The sequence below is a fragment of the Cannabis sativa genome, chromosome 5 (genome assembly GCF_029168945.1).
Source record: "Cannabis sativa cultivar Pink pepper isolate KNU-18-1 chromosome 5, ASM2916894v1, whole genome shotgun sequence".
Taxonomy (NCBI): domain Eukaryota; kingdom Viridiplantae; phylum Streptophyta; class Magnoliopsida; order Rosales; family Cannabaceae; genus Cannabis; species Cannabis sativa.
In genome coordinates this window covers 57943764-57960321 of record NC_083605.1, presented here as the reverse complement: position 1 = coordinate 57960321, position 16558 = coordinate 57943764, and the positions used below count along the sequence as shown (strand labels likewise).

The 16558-nt window shown below is 31.9% G+C and overlaps 1 protein-coding gene across 1 annotated transcript; it reads right to left on the bottom strand.

Annotated features, from left to right (window-relative positions):
* Nucleotides 1-205: 205 nt before the first annotated feature.
* LOC133038413 (uncharacterized) lies at nucleotides 206-2635 on the bottom strand. The gene is made up of 3 exons (XM_061116556.1): nucleotides 2394-2635; nucleotides 1644-2202; nucleotides 206-1315 (listed from the first exon to the last, which is right to left on the bottom strand). The coding sequence occupies exons 1-3, from the start codon at nucleotides 2633-2635 to the stop codon at nucleotides 206-208; spliced, it is 1911 nt and encodes a 636-aa protein (XP_060972539.1).
* Nucleotides 2636-16558: the final 13923 nt, after the last annotated feature.

The window sequence follows — 16558 nt, the reverse complement described above, 5'->3', positions numbered from 1 at the left end:
TTTGTATATAATATATAAGTTTTAATTAAAAAGCAAAATTTTAATTAATCACGATTTCCATAAATCTCGTTGATTAGCAACGAGATGCACAGTACGTTTTAAAAATCACGTAACACGCCTAGTCTAGTTAGGGTGTTACAGGGGGCTGACTTTTAAATTTAAATATCAAACAAATATTTCAAAAACAAAAATTGTTCATAATTTATTAAAATGCAGAACATCTCTCTTGCATGTCACGAAAATCATCTATAAGTGAATCTACACTAAATGTTTCAGCAATTTTCTTTTCAATATACATTAGCAAACAATCAGTCAAAAATTCATCTTCCATCTTGTTGCGAAGTGTAGTCTTCACTATATTCATAGCCGAAAAAGATCGTTCTGTAGTAGCTGTAGAAACTGGAATTGTAGGAATAAGAGTTACCACTCGATATACAAGTGGATAGGCTTTTTCTCGTTTTGTCTTTACCATCCATTGGCATAAATCAGAAATAGTTTCCAAATTCGCAAAATCAGGAAGTTTCCGCACATGATCAAAATGTTGAAATTGCATCCTTAATTGTATCATGTCATATTCTTCAAAGTCTTGTGAGTAATACTTTTGTACCAACTTACATATGTCATCAATTTTGAATGATACACACATCTCTCTTGGATCTAAAGTTGAACTAAGAATGAGTAATTCCATTGCATTATCATCAAATTTGTTGCTTATTTCTTGCAATTGAGAGTCTATCACTGCATTGTAAATATCAACTTTGTAATAATGCTTCAATGTCATGCCATCTTGTTGGCGACGGGCCTTTCCTCTTGCAGTGTAATGAGTATCAAAATCTGGCACAGGTATATTAATAGCTTCACAAAATGTTTTCACCTCATCAACTAATTTATCCCATCCATCTTCTCTTAGTTTTTGAATGAGAATCTTGGTGGATGAAACAAGATGCATTGCATTTAAAATATCTTGAGATTGAAGTTGCAAAGCTTGACAAAGCATATTAGAAATCTCTAGAATGTTTTTCATAAGATGAAGAATGAAAACAAATTCATAAGAAGTTACCGCCTCATAAGCTGTATCTGCATCTCCTCGTTGAGAATGTGTAGTGCCATCTTCAATAATATTCAATAAGACTTCACATGTTGCACTAAACATTTTTATCAAGGTAGAAATAGATTTCAAGTGAGAGCTCCAACGAGTGTCACCTGTCCTTTGCAAAGCACCAATTTGATTGAGTCCTGTTCCGCTCTCAAGCTCATTAATCTCAAGTAAATGAGCAATATTTACTGCTTGAGCAGCTTTTAATTGGTCATTACGCTTACATGATGCACCACAATATTAACAATGAAGTTCAACTTGGTAAGAAATTTATGGACAGGAATAACTTCCCTAGATGTAGCAACTAATGCTAGTCACAAACGATGTGCAAAACAATGAACATAATAAGCATAAGGACATTCACTTGAAATTAAAGCTTGTAAACCATTCCATTGTCCACACATATTACTTGCACCATCATAACCTTGTCCTCGGATAGATTGAACATCAAGAGTATGATTAGTGAGGATAGAAAATATACCTTGTTTCAATGTTAAAGCAGTAGTATCTTTGACATGAATAAGTCCAAAAAAAAATGCTCTTGCACATAACCATCCTTGTTAACAAATCTCAAAACAATTGACATTTGCTCCTTTTTAGATTCATCTCGTGCCTCATCAACTATTATACAAAATTTTGCATCGCCAATTTCTTCACGAATTGCGTTCCTCACTTTAGATGTCAAAACGTGCAAAATTTGTTTTTGCGTTGTTGGTGATGTATATGATGCATTTCGTGGAGCTTTATCTAAAACTTCAGCTGCTTTATCATTATAAGAAGCTATAAAACTCAATAATTCAAGAAAGTTCCCTCGATTGCTTGATGTTTTGGACTCATCGCGACCTCTAAAAGAGCACCCTTGAAATGCGAGCCACCTAATTGACTCAATTGAAAGCTTCAAGCGAAGTCTATTTTCAACAATTTCTTTCGATGTAAAGTTTGCAAACTTTCTTGCAACATGCGTTGATTGGTTCATAAGATCTGCACAAGCTTTCTCAGCATTCCTATGTGGTGAAGTGAGATCTTTTCCGATATGTGCCAAAAATGAGCAATTACGCCATCCCTCACTTTTTTCCATGACCGAAATCCTTTGATAGTAAATGCATCTGAACCACGAGATCCATTTTTTGAATTAAATATAAAGCATAGTAGACAAAATGCTGCATCCTTACTAGGAGAATATTCCAACCAAGATGGAAACAAGTAAAACCATGATGACTGAAAACAACGCTTATGCGTCTCTCCAGTTCTACGGTACTCAGAAAGTATACATTGATATGGACCGGCTTTAATGTACGCTCTGCGAACTTCATCTTGCTTCTCAATTGGATACTCCCATATTTGTGGTCGTAATCCTGGATCTCGCTCTAATGAATTGATATCAAACCCTTCTATAATTTGAATTTTTACAGACTTTTCAATACGATATTCTGGATGTAAGTTATCAAGATCTGCTGGTTGATTGGATGAGTCATTAGATATTGGAACTTCTGTGCTCTTCCTTTTAAAGAATGCGTCGATTGTAGATGGCTTTTTCATCTAAAGAAAAATAGACTAATCAAACTTTAATATTCATAAGCAATGTATTTGAGTGTCACTAAATATGAATAAGCCCCAAATCAATCATACACAAATATATTTGATAACCACTCACTGTAAATAATTAACATAATCTATGACGAACAAAATTGTACCATCATATAAGAATAACTCCTAATACTGAATATATTTAAATGTGTACTCAAATTCACAAACTCATTTCAATACATATTATATATGTAAATATAAAACATAAACAATTAATTAATATTATTATTCTGAAGAAAATTATTTTTTTAATTCATATATTAGATAATAGTATAAAATATAGTTGGTTTCATATAAATTATAAACTTTACGACTCTAATCAATAACAATAATCATTTTATTAAGACTAGATGAAGAATTTTAAATTTTCAATCTCTTAGGAAGAAAACAAAAGAATAATAAAATACTTTCTCATCACTATTATATAAAAAAATAATGTAAAAATTTAAGTCTAAATGTGTAATATAGTATCGTTTTGCATTAGTATAAATAAAAAATTACCAGAAATAATAGAATAAATAAGAAAAAAATCATCATTCATTTTATGATAAAATATGAATACTTAAAAAGTATAAAACTAAAGTAATGTCAAGCAAAAAAAAAAAATTGAATAATTTAAATATAAAACCTGATGTGCAAATTGTAGATTGTACTTTGTAGGGACAAAAATGGCGAGTCTTGGTCAGTGGTTTGTCCAGCTCGTGCTTGCTTAGCTGGTAGTAAGAATGCAATAATTTTTTTTCTTTATAAAGAATACAGCAGAGTAAACTAAGTAGTGTTTTATAGTTTTAGAAAGATAGTATTTTTTAATTTTTTTTATATTGTGGAAAGTAATTGATATAATTGATTAGTTTTTTGTAAAAAGTGATATAAATAAATATTAAAATAATTTAGTTAAATTTTTAAATTTTACTTTTCCTATTCTCTTCGATGGTTGGTATTCTATTGAAAATTTTTAATAATATATATATTATAATAGTAATGTATAGTAAATATGTTGTCTTTTCTACAATTAATGCATTGCTGTCAGAGAGAAGTGAGAAGTCTATTCACATTTTTTTACAAAACAATAATAATAAAAAACTCTTAAATCACTAATTTTATCTATATTTAGGGGCTACTCTATAAAATAATATAAAATTCACATATAATATTTTTTTGTTAAAAAAATTAAGGGGGGCCATGGCCCCCTCCAATTATAGTGTACATCCGTCCCTACTCCCATCCCCTTCATAACACAACAAACAAATATCCTAGAATAATAAGGTGCTCAAATGGTATATGGGGGAAAATTTTCTATTTGGCTAAGCTTACATGTGGTAAAAAAATAAAGGGATCGATTATGCTCAAAGAGGATGACTAGGGATAGAATAATATCATGGTTGGTTCAAAAGGCTCAAACGGTCTAAAGATGGCCTAAATCATATCCTTGGTTTAGTGTCGACTAGGATTTTGCCTTAAGAGAGAATCAAATAAATTCTAAGACTTGCGAGATCACAAAATCACATATTTACACAAACTTTCACCAAATCACACACAATTAAATGATCAAGGCAGTCGTGCTCAAAATTCGACATATCTCAATCAAAATGAAACTAGCACAAGAATTAGTCACAAGCTCAAGTAATATTTACATTTTTCAACAAGCTATGCACACTACCAATCATGTATTCAAATGTAGAAATTCACCAAACCAAAGCACATATGCCTCAAAAAAAAAAAAAATTGACCCAACAAAATAAAATAAAAAGAAAAAATTTAGTTTCCCAAAACATTGTATGCACAAAATTCTCAAATATGTGTGAGCAAGTTTAAAATAAATAAAGAAGAGTTAAAGACGAACTCCCCTTTCAATGATGTGCAAACTTGTTAGAGTCAACCTCCATAAGTTCGCCCAATTCTATTTGACTTTATGCTTGCACCTACAAGAGAGAAAAAGAAAAGAAAGAGAGAAAAACAAAAACTACAATGCAATTGTCAAAACCATTTAACATTGCATGTTTATTGAATTTAAAACAAAACAAAGACAAAGTTTAGAAAGCTTGGGTTGCCTCCCAAGAAGCGGTTAATTTAAAGTCGTCGGCTTAACTTTTTGAGAAGCACTCGTCAAAGAGCGGCTTCCGCCCATGGAGAGTGGCAAATGCCCTCACAAATGGATCTTTGTTGTGGTCGCCCTCAAGCTTGGCGAGATATGGAATTGATGAGCGCAAATGTTCAACTTTTCTTGACTTCGAAGAATTGGCATGATGGATGCCAAGGTACCATGCCAATGGTGGGGGAGATGGTGGTGGCCAAAACGGATCTTCATAAACATAATATTCTATTACCATGAGCTCTTTGACTTGAGGAATGCAAAAATACTCTTGCTGAATTTTTTCAACAACTGGGCAGTTTTACTGTGAAAATGCTATAGCATTATGAGCAGCAACAAATGTTGACAAACTTGAAATGCTTGCTTCCTCATCCTTTTCTTCACTACTTTGGATTGAAGTGAGCTCTTGTAATTGCTCAAAATTTTCCTCAAGTATCTTCAACTCATCACCACTCCTCAAAATGATATTTTCACTTTCTTCTTCCTCCCTTGGATTTTCCATATCAATACCCAAAGTTTCATGGGGTTTAACACACAACTCATTGACCATAAGCTCAAGTCGGTTCTCCAATTTCCTCAATGATGAAGCTTGGCTTTGAATTAAGGCATCATTTTTAGCCATGAACTCCATCATGCTTCATACAAGGGCTCCAAGTCATGTTGAACAAAATTCACAAGGACTTGTGGATGAGACATCTCAAGACCTTGCAAAAGAAACCAAAACAAGACAAACAAAGCGTAAAATAGAACAAGGAAAATAGAATGAACAAATGAAAAACTAAAAAAAAAACCAAATTAATAGTAATTAAGTTCCAAAATAAAATTTCACTAAATCAATCCCCGGCAACGGCGCCAAAACTCGTTGTGAAAATTCGTATACGCAAGTGCACGCAATCGTAACAAGTAATAAAGTGATAAATCGAGTATTGTCTCTACAGGGATTGAAAATTGGAAATTAATTTATAAAACTAATTACTCATAAATTGGTTTCAACAAAATAAAATAAAGTAATGAGAATAAGTAAAAAAAATTAACAACACAAATTATGAAGAAAACAGGCTAGAATTATTAAATTGGCCTAAAAATACAAAGTTGATATAATGGTGCAAATGAGTATTGTTGTGAATTGATAATGTCAACTAGTAATTTAAAATGTCATAATCATTTTTCCAAAGTGTTTATGATTTGATTCTCTAATTAATTAACATATTCTTATGCCCAATTAATTTTAAGAATACCAATTTAAGCATAATTCCTTCAAGTCATACAAGGTAAATAACATATTCCTATGCCATTTACAAACCACATTTTTCCAAAGTGGTATTCATGCATCATTCAAGCAATTTCACTAACCGTATTTTTTCCAAAAAATCAAGATTAGCTACTACTTACTAATGGTGATCAAGCAAAAGTAAGCAATTTGCACAATAAATACTCTTGAATGAACAAAACCAATTCACTAAACATAGCAACAAAATATTAAATCACAATTTTTAGCCAACAAAATAATTCTAGCAAAAAAAAAAAAAAAGCTCATACTTAATTGTGAAAAAATTACAAAATTCCAAATAAGAGAAGGATGAAAAGAAAAACTCATATTGGAGTTGTCACAATACTCCAAGCTTTCTTTGCCAAAATCCTCTTCTTCTTCCTCTTGATTTTTGCCAATCTCAAATTTAAAAATGCTAAACTAAAACCCTAAATAACACTCAAATAAAACTCTCTCTCTCTCTCTCTCTCTCTCTCTCTCTCTCTCTCTCTCTCTCTCTCTCTCTCTCTCTCTCTCTCTCTCTCTCTCTCTCTCTCTTTTATTTTTCTTTTTCTTCATTTTTTTCTCTTTGGTTGCTGTAGGCGTCAGTAGGAATAGCACGAAACCCCGCCGCCTACTTCAATCTTCTCTTTCACGCCTCCCTCTTTTGTCAATTCACATCTATGCATATATATGCAATGATAATGAAATCCTTGAATGCAATGCAAGCCCTTTTACAAAACAAAACAATAATCAAGCCCATTTTTTTTTTCATTTGTCTTTTCTTTGCTTTGTATTTTTCTTTTACACCTTTAATCACACTAAAAGTGTTGGAAATTATTTTACCAGGATCTTGCAGTTTTGATTGCAGCTGTTTGTTCTTGTCCCCAAGGAAAATATTCTTTTTTGAGCATTTTTGATAATGGGCTTGTGATCTTGGATAAGTGGGGTACAAAATCCCTTGGGTGATTTACGATTTTGAGTAATTGTTGGATTTGGGTTTTTGTGAGGCCTTCATTTAGAAATTTTAACAGCTCTTGAGTTATGTGTTCTTGGGCCTCATATTTTCCATTGTGAAGTTTTATTCCAAGGAATTCAATTTCTAATCGACCAATAACCATCTTCTTTTCAGAGAGCATGATCTCATATTTTTTAGTGATATCTGCGAATTGGGCCAGGAGGATTGTATGGGCCTTGTTATTGGGAGAGAACAACAGTATATCGTTGATGTAGTTTAAGGCTTGGTTTAGTATTGAACTATAAATTTTACTCTCTTGAACAGGGATGGCATAATTTTGAGTCCAAAGGGCATTACTGTCCATTGAAAATGATGATTTCGGATGCAAAATGTCGTACTGAGTCTGTCTTCTTTTTAGATGCCCAGTTGCCAAAAACCCACTTTTAGATCAAACTTTAAAAATATATTTACTTTAGAGATGCTAGAGATAAGAGAATTCCTGTTTGGCAGAGGAAATTTATCGTCTGCCAAAAAATGGTTTCGTGGTTGATAATTGATTTACCTACCTTTGTTTTCCTCTAGTTTTCCCTGTCCTGTTGTTGACATAAAAGGTGTGACACGCCCATGGCGATTTAGTGTCTTCAATTAGCCCTTCTGATTGAAGTTGCTGACATTCTTCGCTCGACATTCGTCGATATTCCAGATTCATTATGGGGTTGCTTTCTTTGGTTGGATTAACATCCTCATTTGGTTTGAATGGTAGAGAGAAGTAGAATTCTTTATTTTTCCATAATGAGAGATTGCAATTCGTTGAGAATTCTAAATGAGAATTTGTACATGACCTTTGAATTAGCTTTTCTTTGATTAGTGAAAATAAGTCTTGCACCATGTGAAAGTAATTCAGAATTTGCTCTCATTGGGTGAAGAAATTCTTATAGCCCAACCCTTGTGGCAGTATTCTAAGCCCTTTATTTTTTGTGTAAAGTTGAATCCCACTATGAGGTCCTTTCCTAGAAGTTTTGATCCAATGACTCTGTGAACAACGGAACATCCAGGGAAGAATCGTAGCTTTATTGGCTTGCTGATTAATTCGGTGTGGAGTACTTGGTGATTTGCGACTTGGAAATACTACTTCCTTTTCTTCTAAAGTTCTAGGGATAAGATGTTGGGGTTCATGATTGTGTATGATGCTCAAGTATAAAAAAATACAGCTACTTATATTGGCCTTGAGTATTTTTTTAGGATGACATGCATTTTTTTGCTATCGGGATCGGTTGACCAGTGGTGATTGTTGGAATTTATTTTACCAGGATCTTAAATCTACTCACAAGTATGTTGTTTAACACCCTAAATATGAACTTTCTAAAACGATAATTAAACACATATAAAGTTAAGAAAACCTTACATTGGTGGCAGCGGAATAATGTCTCCTTCCACTCAAATCTCTAACCCTTGTATCCTTTCTGTCGCAGAGTATTATCAAAATCTGAGCCCGAATGTCCTTCTCTTTGTATGTGATCCTTCACAGTCTTCCAATATATGATTGAGGTACCACTTGATGTGTGTGGGCACTACTCTATCACTAAGGTTTCGAAATTGTGAAGAGGAAAAGAGAGAGAGGTAGGGTCGGCTATACAGAGAGAAAGTGGAAGGCTCAGTTTTTCTGAAAAAGGCAATCTTTGATTTTTTGACAAAAAGCTTATTTTTGACTGAGCCATCACTTTCTATTTATAGGCAACTACTAGGTTTAGGTTAGTAATTATTTGGCATTAAAATAATGAAAATATTAATTGGAAAACCTCACCCAAGTGGCCGGCCATAGGTGTTAATGGGCCTTACTTGGATTTTGCAGTTTTCACAATTTTTATTTCTATTTTCTTAAAAACGCTAATTTTCCAATTCTAACCATTTAAATGCCAAAACTAATTATTTAATAACTAAAATAGATTATTAAATAATATCGTCATTTAATATAATTATGAATTAGACATATAGAGTCTCTTAATTAATAAATAAACCTAGAATCTCTTTTCTTTACAATTTCACCCCTGCTTAGTGAAAATTCATAAATTAGACATAGTCTAACTTTAGAATTATAATTGATTAATTACAAATCAATTATTGAGTCTTACAAGCAGTATGGTCTCAACTAGAATGGGGACCATGATTCTATATGCTGAGCTTCCAATAAGTGAACCGAATTTACTAAGTAAATCCCTACTTATTAATTCCTCGTTGAATCCACTCTTAGAACTTAGAATTGCACTCTCAGACTTATATAGAGCATTCTATATGTTTCACGATATAGATATGCTTTGTTATAATCTTAATGTGATCAAAGATCCTCTATATAGATTATTTACATCGAGATGGGATAAATTTACCGTTTTCACCCCTCAATGTATTTGGCCCCTTAAAACACTTAGCTACCTGTAAATGATGTTTTAGTGGTCTATTAATTAGTCACTGAAACAAGAGCTCATCCATTTACTTCTATTTAACTAAGCTCGAAGGGAATCATCACTTGACTTCTATACACCAGTAGAAGCCATAGATTCCATATTTATGTTCAGCGCTCCCACTCAATCATACTATCATGTTCCCAAAATATACGTATCACCCTGACCCAAAAGTAGGCTTAACTAATAAATCAAAGAACATGAATAGCACTCCTGAGTTGAGCCTAAGCATATCAGGATTTAGATTCTTTTAATCTAAGATCAACTACTGATATTGACTTCGAAAGATACAACGGTAAGTTTATAATATCTTAACTAAGTTCAATATCGGTCTAGTCCAATGTATGCTCCATACATTCGAAACTAGTATACTTTACCAATGTCCTGGAAAGAACATAACACTTACTCCAATTGTAAGTACACATCATCGCTGATTATCACATCAGTGTAAATCTAAAACACTGATAAAACAGGGACTTAGTCTTTTGAATCATATAATCACAATCACATTCCACTGTGTTGACAATACTGTAATTGTGAATAAATATATGTTCTGGACTTAACAGATTTTGTGCATAAATATAATAAACATATTAAACCATAAGCATGAAAAATTCATGCAAACATAAATCACTTCAAATTTCTTATATTGATAACTAATCAGATTGTAAAGGGTTTTATTTAGGGCACAAAACCCAACAGTGATTGTATCCATGTTGAAAAGTCTGGCATATATTTCATCGTCGGAATTGGAACTCAGCTATAATACGCACATAGTAGTGGGGATATTTCGTCTTCGATTGAAAAGACTGACTCAACATCATCATCGGGGAGTGATACCCCCGCGTCATCCTCTATGTGTGTTATCATTTTGGCAGTTTTACCTTTTGGGCATTAATTTGCAAAGTGGCCCTTTTTCCACACAAGAAACATCGGTTTGAGGATTTTCTAGGATTTTTATTTTTTCAAAGGAATTTCCAAGGAGTCCTATTCTTTGGAGATCTATACTTGAAGCTTTTTCTCTTCTTGCCCTTCTGTTTTGAGCATGAGCATGTGTCTTTGGTTGAACATTTGATTGTAAGACCTTTTGGCTGCATGCTTTGTCGAGTTGTTTTGTTTACTTCATCTATTCTTGTAAATATTTGTTTTGAGAGCATATCTTTTCTAAGGCTCTCATCACCATTTGGAATAATTCTCCAAAAATTGTGTTCTACAGCGTCCTGTTGTTTGCAGAAAAGAGTCTGAATGTTTCTTCTCCTAATAGTTTTGGTGTTGACGCTAGTGTTAGGTTTTATGCCCTAAATAAAACTCCATTTCAATGTAATCTATTTTATTCAACATCAATAAAGAAACAGAAGTATTTTTCATTCATTTGTGTATGTTTTGGCTCACTTTATCAATTGCTTGTCTAATTGATTTATAAATTCATCTTAAACCCTTTTCACATACTTGATCATGTTTATTGTGCTGTCATCACATTGGAAAGTAAACATGACTATGTGAATAAAGTTTCCTAGATTTATCAGACACAGGGTTTTACTGATATGATAATCTACAACAAGAGTTTACTTATATTTGGACAAATACTATGTTCTTTCCAGAACATTGGTTAAAGTAAAGCTCAGGTTGGATGCATGGAGTATGCATCGGAAGGGACCGATATTGAACTTCGACTTAGATTTGATTAAACTTACCGTAAAATCTATTCAAGTCAATATCGCCAAGTTGATCCTAGATCAAATGATCTTAATCCTGTTATGATTAGGCTCAATCTTGAAAGGCCATTCGTGTTCCTTTGAATTGTTAGTTAAGCCTACTTTTAGGTCAGGGTGATACATACTTTTTGGGAACACGGTAGTGCAATTGAGTGGGAGCGCTAGCATAAACATGGAATCTATAGCTTCTACCTGGCGAATAGTAAGCAAAGGATGATTTCCTTCGAGCTTGACCAAACGAAAATAAATGGTGGAGATCTCATTTCACATAAGCTGAAATATCATTTATACGGGGTCAAGTGTTTTAAGGATAAAATACATAGTAGGGTGTTACGGTAATTTAATCCCTTTACTGTGTAGATCATTCATATAGAGGATCATTGATCACATTAGGATTATAACAATGGATAACTAATGATGTGTCTATATGGTGGAACATATAGAGCATTCTATATACTGAGAGTGCAATTCTAAGTTCTATGTGTGGATTCAACGAAGAATTAATAAGTTAGTGAATTTTAGTGCTAAATTCTTGATCTACTTATTGGAAGCTCGGTTATATAGACCCATGGTCCCCCCACTAGTTGAGATAATATTGTTTGTAAGACTCATGCAATTGGTTTTGATTAATCAATTATAATTCACGAATTAGACTATGTCTATTTGTGAAATTTTCACTAAGTAAGGGCGAAATTGTAATGAAAGAGTTAATAGGGGCATATTTGTTAATTATGATACTTTGTATGGTTCAATTAATAAATATGATAAATGACAATATTATTTAATAATTATTTATAGTTATTAAATAGTTAGAATTGGCATTTAAATGATTGAATTAGGAAATTGGCATTTTTGAGAAAATCAGATACAAAAGGTGTTAAAATTACAAAATTGCAAAAATCAAGGCCCAGTCCACCTAGCCATGGCCGGCCACCTTTATAGGTATTTTAAGTTGATTTTTTCATTATTTTAATGCCATATAATTCAAATCTAACCCTAGTGGAATGCTATAAATAGATAGTGAAGGCTTCAGGAAAAACACACTTTCTGAATCAGAAAAACCTAAGCCTTCACTCTCTCTTCTCTAGCCGCCACTCTCTCTCTTGCTTCTTCCTTTGAATTTCGAAATTACTTTAGTGATTAGAGTAGTGCCCACACACATCAAGCAATACCTCAATCATAGTGAGGAAGATCGTGAAGAAAGATCATCAGCAAAGGAGATTCAGCATCAAGGATTCAGAGAAAGAGATCAAGGTTCAAATCTTGATAATACTCTGCTACAGAAAGGATTCAAGGGTTAGAGATCTGAACGGAAGGAGTCATTTAATTCCGCTGCACCCAATGTAAGGTTTCTTAAACTTTATATGTGTTTAATTTATCGTTTTAGAAAGTTTTTATTTAGGATGTTAATAAACATACTTGTGAGTAGATCTAAGATCCTGGTAAAATAATTTCCAACAACTGGCCTCAGAGCCATGGTAATTGATTTACTTGCAAGAAATTTGGACTTTAAAACGATTGTTTGTATGTTCTTTGGATGGTATCATGTTGTATTGAGTGTTATTTGATGATTGATTGATGTTTGTGAAATTTTCGTGAAAAATAATTGCGATTTTATCTCTGGAATTATTTTTATTGGATAGTATGGAAAAAATTAAGCAAGTTAGCCTTTTACAGAACTTAATTTGGATTTTATTTGAATTAGTTATGATTTTTTGAAGATTTGAAAAAATCGAATTTTGTCTTGATATTTTCCTGCGATTGCAAATCTGTCCGTACAGTTTCGAATTTTTTTGTTTTTCTTCAATTTTTCATGCTTTTTCATGGAATTAACTTCCAATTTTTTGTATAGTTTTGTATTTATACTATTACTATTCCTAATTCAATTCTAATTATCATTTTGAATTAATTTAATATTTTTTAAATTTAATTCAAGATATTAATGTAATTTGAATTTGAATAGAATTAGTATCTATCTTCTTGCTTAAAAATCTATCTTATTTTTAAATTTGATTATATCTTATTTTTTTTAAATTTAAGGTAAGATTTTATAAGATATTTATAAAATCTTTTAAGATATTTTTAAGATATCTTATCTTTTAAGATATTTTTAATTATCTTTTAAGATTTTTTTTAAATCTTTTTAGATATTTTGACCTTATTTAAATTTAAAATAAGATATTTATAATCATGTAATTTTAAATAGATGTAAGATAATAATAGGTTTAATTTTAAATTTTTTTTAATTTTCGAAATTTAAATTTTATTTCCGAAATTAATTTTTTTTAATTTTATTTTATTTTTCGAATATTAAAATATTTTTTAATTATTTTTTGAAATTATTTATTTAAAATTAAATAAATCCTACTTCCAACTATCCAGCTAACCTTGTTGCAGGAGTATGTGGTTTTAGCTTGTATGTAAGTTTTTAAAACCTATTATTACTTGATTGCAAATAGCCATGGTTACTTTTTGCCAGATCTAATGATCTGATGGCTCCCTTGGTCAAGATAATAATTTGTAACAGGTATATTTACAATCTTCTTTCATCTGTGTATGACCTAGCAACATGATAGGACCCATCCAAAGTTTGCCTGTGTGAGCCTATGTGTTTAATTTTATTATAGATGCATATAGGTTAATGTTGCTAAAATAAATTATCATAGTTCTTGATAGAATTTATTTAGGCCCATTTAGTTTTTGGGCCTATTCAATTAATAACAGTTGTTCTTATTAAGGTTAAATTCCTCTCTTTTGGGCCTTGTGTGAGAGTTGGGAGCCATAGAAGTGGGTACGACATACTGAACCCAGCACCCCCTCACAGGAACCACCCCAATTGTGAAGGCCCATTTGCCTGATTTGAATGACTGTACTAGGTTAATTACACTAGTTTAACCTAATTAAAATTGATTAGCAACATAATTAATTTCATTTATTTTGAAATTAATTTAGAAAATCATAGTTTAAAGAATTTTATATTCTAAGCTAAACTATATGTATTTTCTTGTATTTAATTAAATATAGAATAATAATCATCTAGATTCTTTCTGGAACTTAATTTAAATTTTTCATTAAATATTCCTATTTAAGTTGATATTTAGTTATCTACAACTAACCAACTTAAATCTGAATATCTTTTGAATTCAAAATTTCAAAATTAAGTTGAGGAATTTTAGGCATTGGTTATTAAGATTCTTTAGATATTTTTTAGGTTAATATCTTTTCGAATATTAACTTAAAATGGAATATCTTCAAAATTAAGTGGTTACAACTTAATTTTAAATTTAATTAAATCTGATTTGAAAGATATTTAAGTTGATTTTTTAGATTCTTCTAAAACAACTTAAACAAGATATTTTCAAATTTGTTCTATTTTTATATTCAAATTTATTTTTTGAATTTAATTAATAATTGAAAATTAATTAAAGTTGATTTTTTATTTAAATCAATTTTGATTTGTAATTTTTCATTATTATATTATGGAACTTGTTCGATATTTATTTGAATTTATTTTTCAAATTTAAATAATAATTGAAAATTAATTAAATTTGATTTTTTATTTAAACCAACTTTAGTTTGTAATTTTTCATTATTATAATATCGAATTTAAATGATTATACAAAATACATATATTATTTTTAAATAATGAGCTTTTAATCAAGAGACATTCGATCTCCATTGTGGGTTTTACACCGCGTTTGTTTTAGTGAGTAATCCTCCCTAATGGAGGAACGTTCATTAGCAATTTCGCACCGTTTAACCTCGCATGATAAGTAATTTGTAAGTGTTTTGTATGGTATAGATCACCCTAATGGTGGCGACCATACTTGACTTGCAAGTTATGAAACAATGGTGGAAGCTCATAAGATAGAATTGCCTTGACTCTCGCCTAAACGGGACAACGCTGAATTCCAATCTTGATCGAATAAAAGGTTGCTAGAATGGTTATCATTTTAGATGAGCTGACAACTCTATTCAATGGATGATGCTTTGACTCTCGCCTAAACGGGACACTGTATCAGTTTGTTGAAATACCTTGGAAAATAAACTATGTTAGATTTTAGTATTTCTATAACATATGTCATTACTTGTTATTTTCTAAATTGTGTATGAATTTATGAGCCAAAACCTTACTTCTGTTTTATTGATGTGTTGTAGTGTCATTATGAATAACCCTCACCCCGATCCTCTCTTAGTTACTATCTTAGCAAAAGAACTCTATAGTCTGAAAATGCATCCTGGTAGCTGCATTAACTCGCACCTGTTGATGATGAATCTGAAGTTTCAAAAGGCAAATCTACTAGGAATTGATTTATCAAGAGAACAATGGGTCCAACTTATCCTTAATAGTCTTCCTCCACAGTATAATGAATTTGTTATCTCTTATATGATCAACAATTCTAACTCCTCCGACATGGACAAGCTCGAAGCAGAATTACGAGCCCATGAACGGAACTTGATTGCAATGGGTCCCCTGGGTTTGCAATCAATAATCGAAGGAAAAGGACTAGGTATGAAGGATCTAGCAAAACTGCTTCTTCAAGTACAATTATCAGACATAATCTTCTATGTTCGAATTGTAATGGAAAGGGTCATCATGAAGAACGATGTCCCAGGCTTCTAAACAATTCAAACGAAGGTAATGCTTTTGTCTTTGAATCATGTGTTTTAGAGAACGACAAATCCATCTGGATTGTTGATTCTGGGTCTACTAACCATGTATGTTCTTCACTGCAGTTGCTTGAAACTTGGGAAAATCTGCTTCCAGGAGAGTTACAGCTTAAAGTTGGCAATGGCGAATTAGTATCGGTCAAAGCTAGAGGAAAAGCCCGCATCAAGTTTCAACAAAGATTTTTAATTTTAGAAAATGTTTTATTTATTCCAAACTTTAGTAGAAACTTGACTAGTGTCTCATGTTTGCAAACACAATCTTATATTTTGAATTTTTCGAGTACAAATTGTTCAATTTCTCGTAATGGATTTCAAATATGTGTTGCTATAATGGAACAAGGGCTTTATGTTTTAAGACCGAGTACTCAAATCTCACTAAATAGTGAACTTTTCAGTGTAGCTAGACCTAGAAACCTAAAAAGAAAAGAGATTGATAATGATGATCAAACTTATCTATGGCATTTACGTTTAGGTCATATAGGCTTTGATAGACTCAATAGGCTCACCAAAGACGGTCCATTGAAAAATGTCGTCTTAGGTGAACTGCCAGTATGCGAGTCCTGCCTAGAAGGAAAAATGACTAAACGTTCTTTCTCTGCAAAGGGAGAGCGTGCCAAAACCCCTCTAGGGTTAGTACATTCCGATGTCTGCGGACCTTTGAATGTCAAAGCCCGAGGTGGTTATGAGTATTTTGTCACTTTCATTGACGATTTCTCTAGATATAGTTTTCT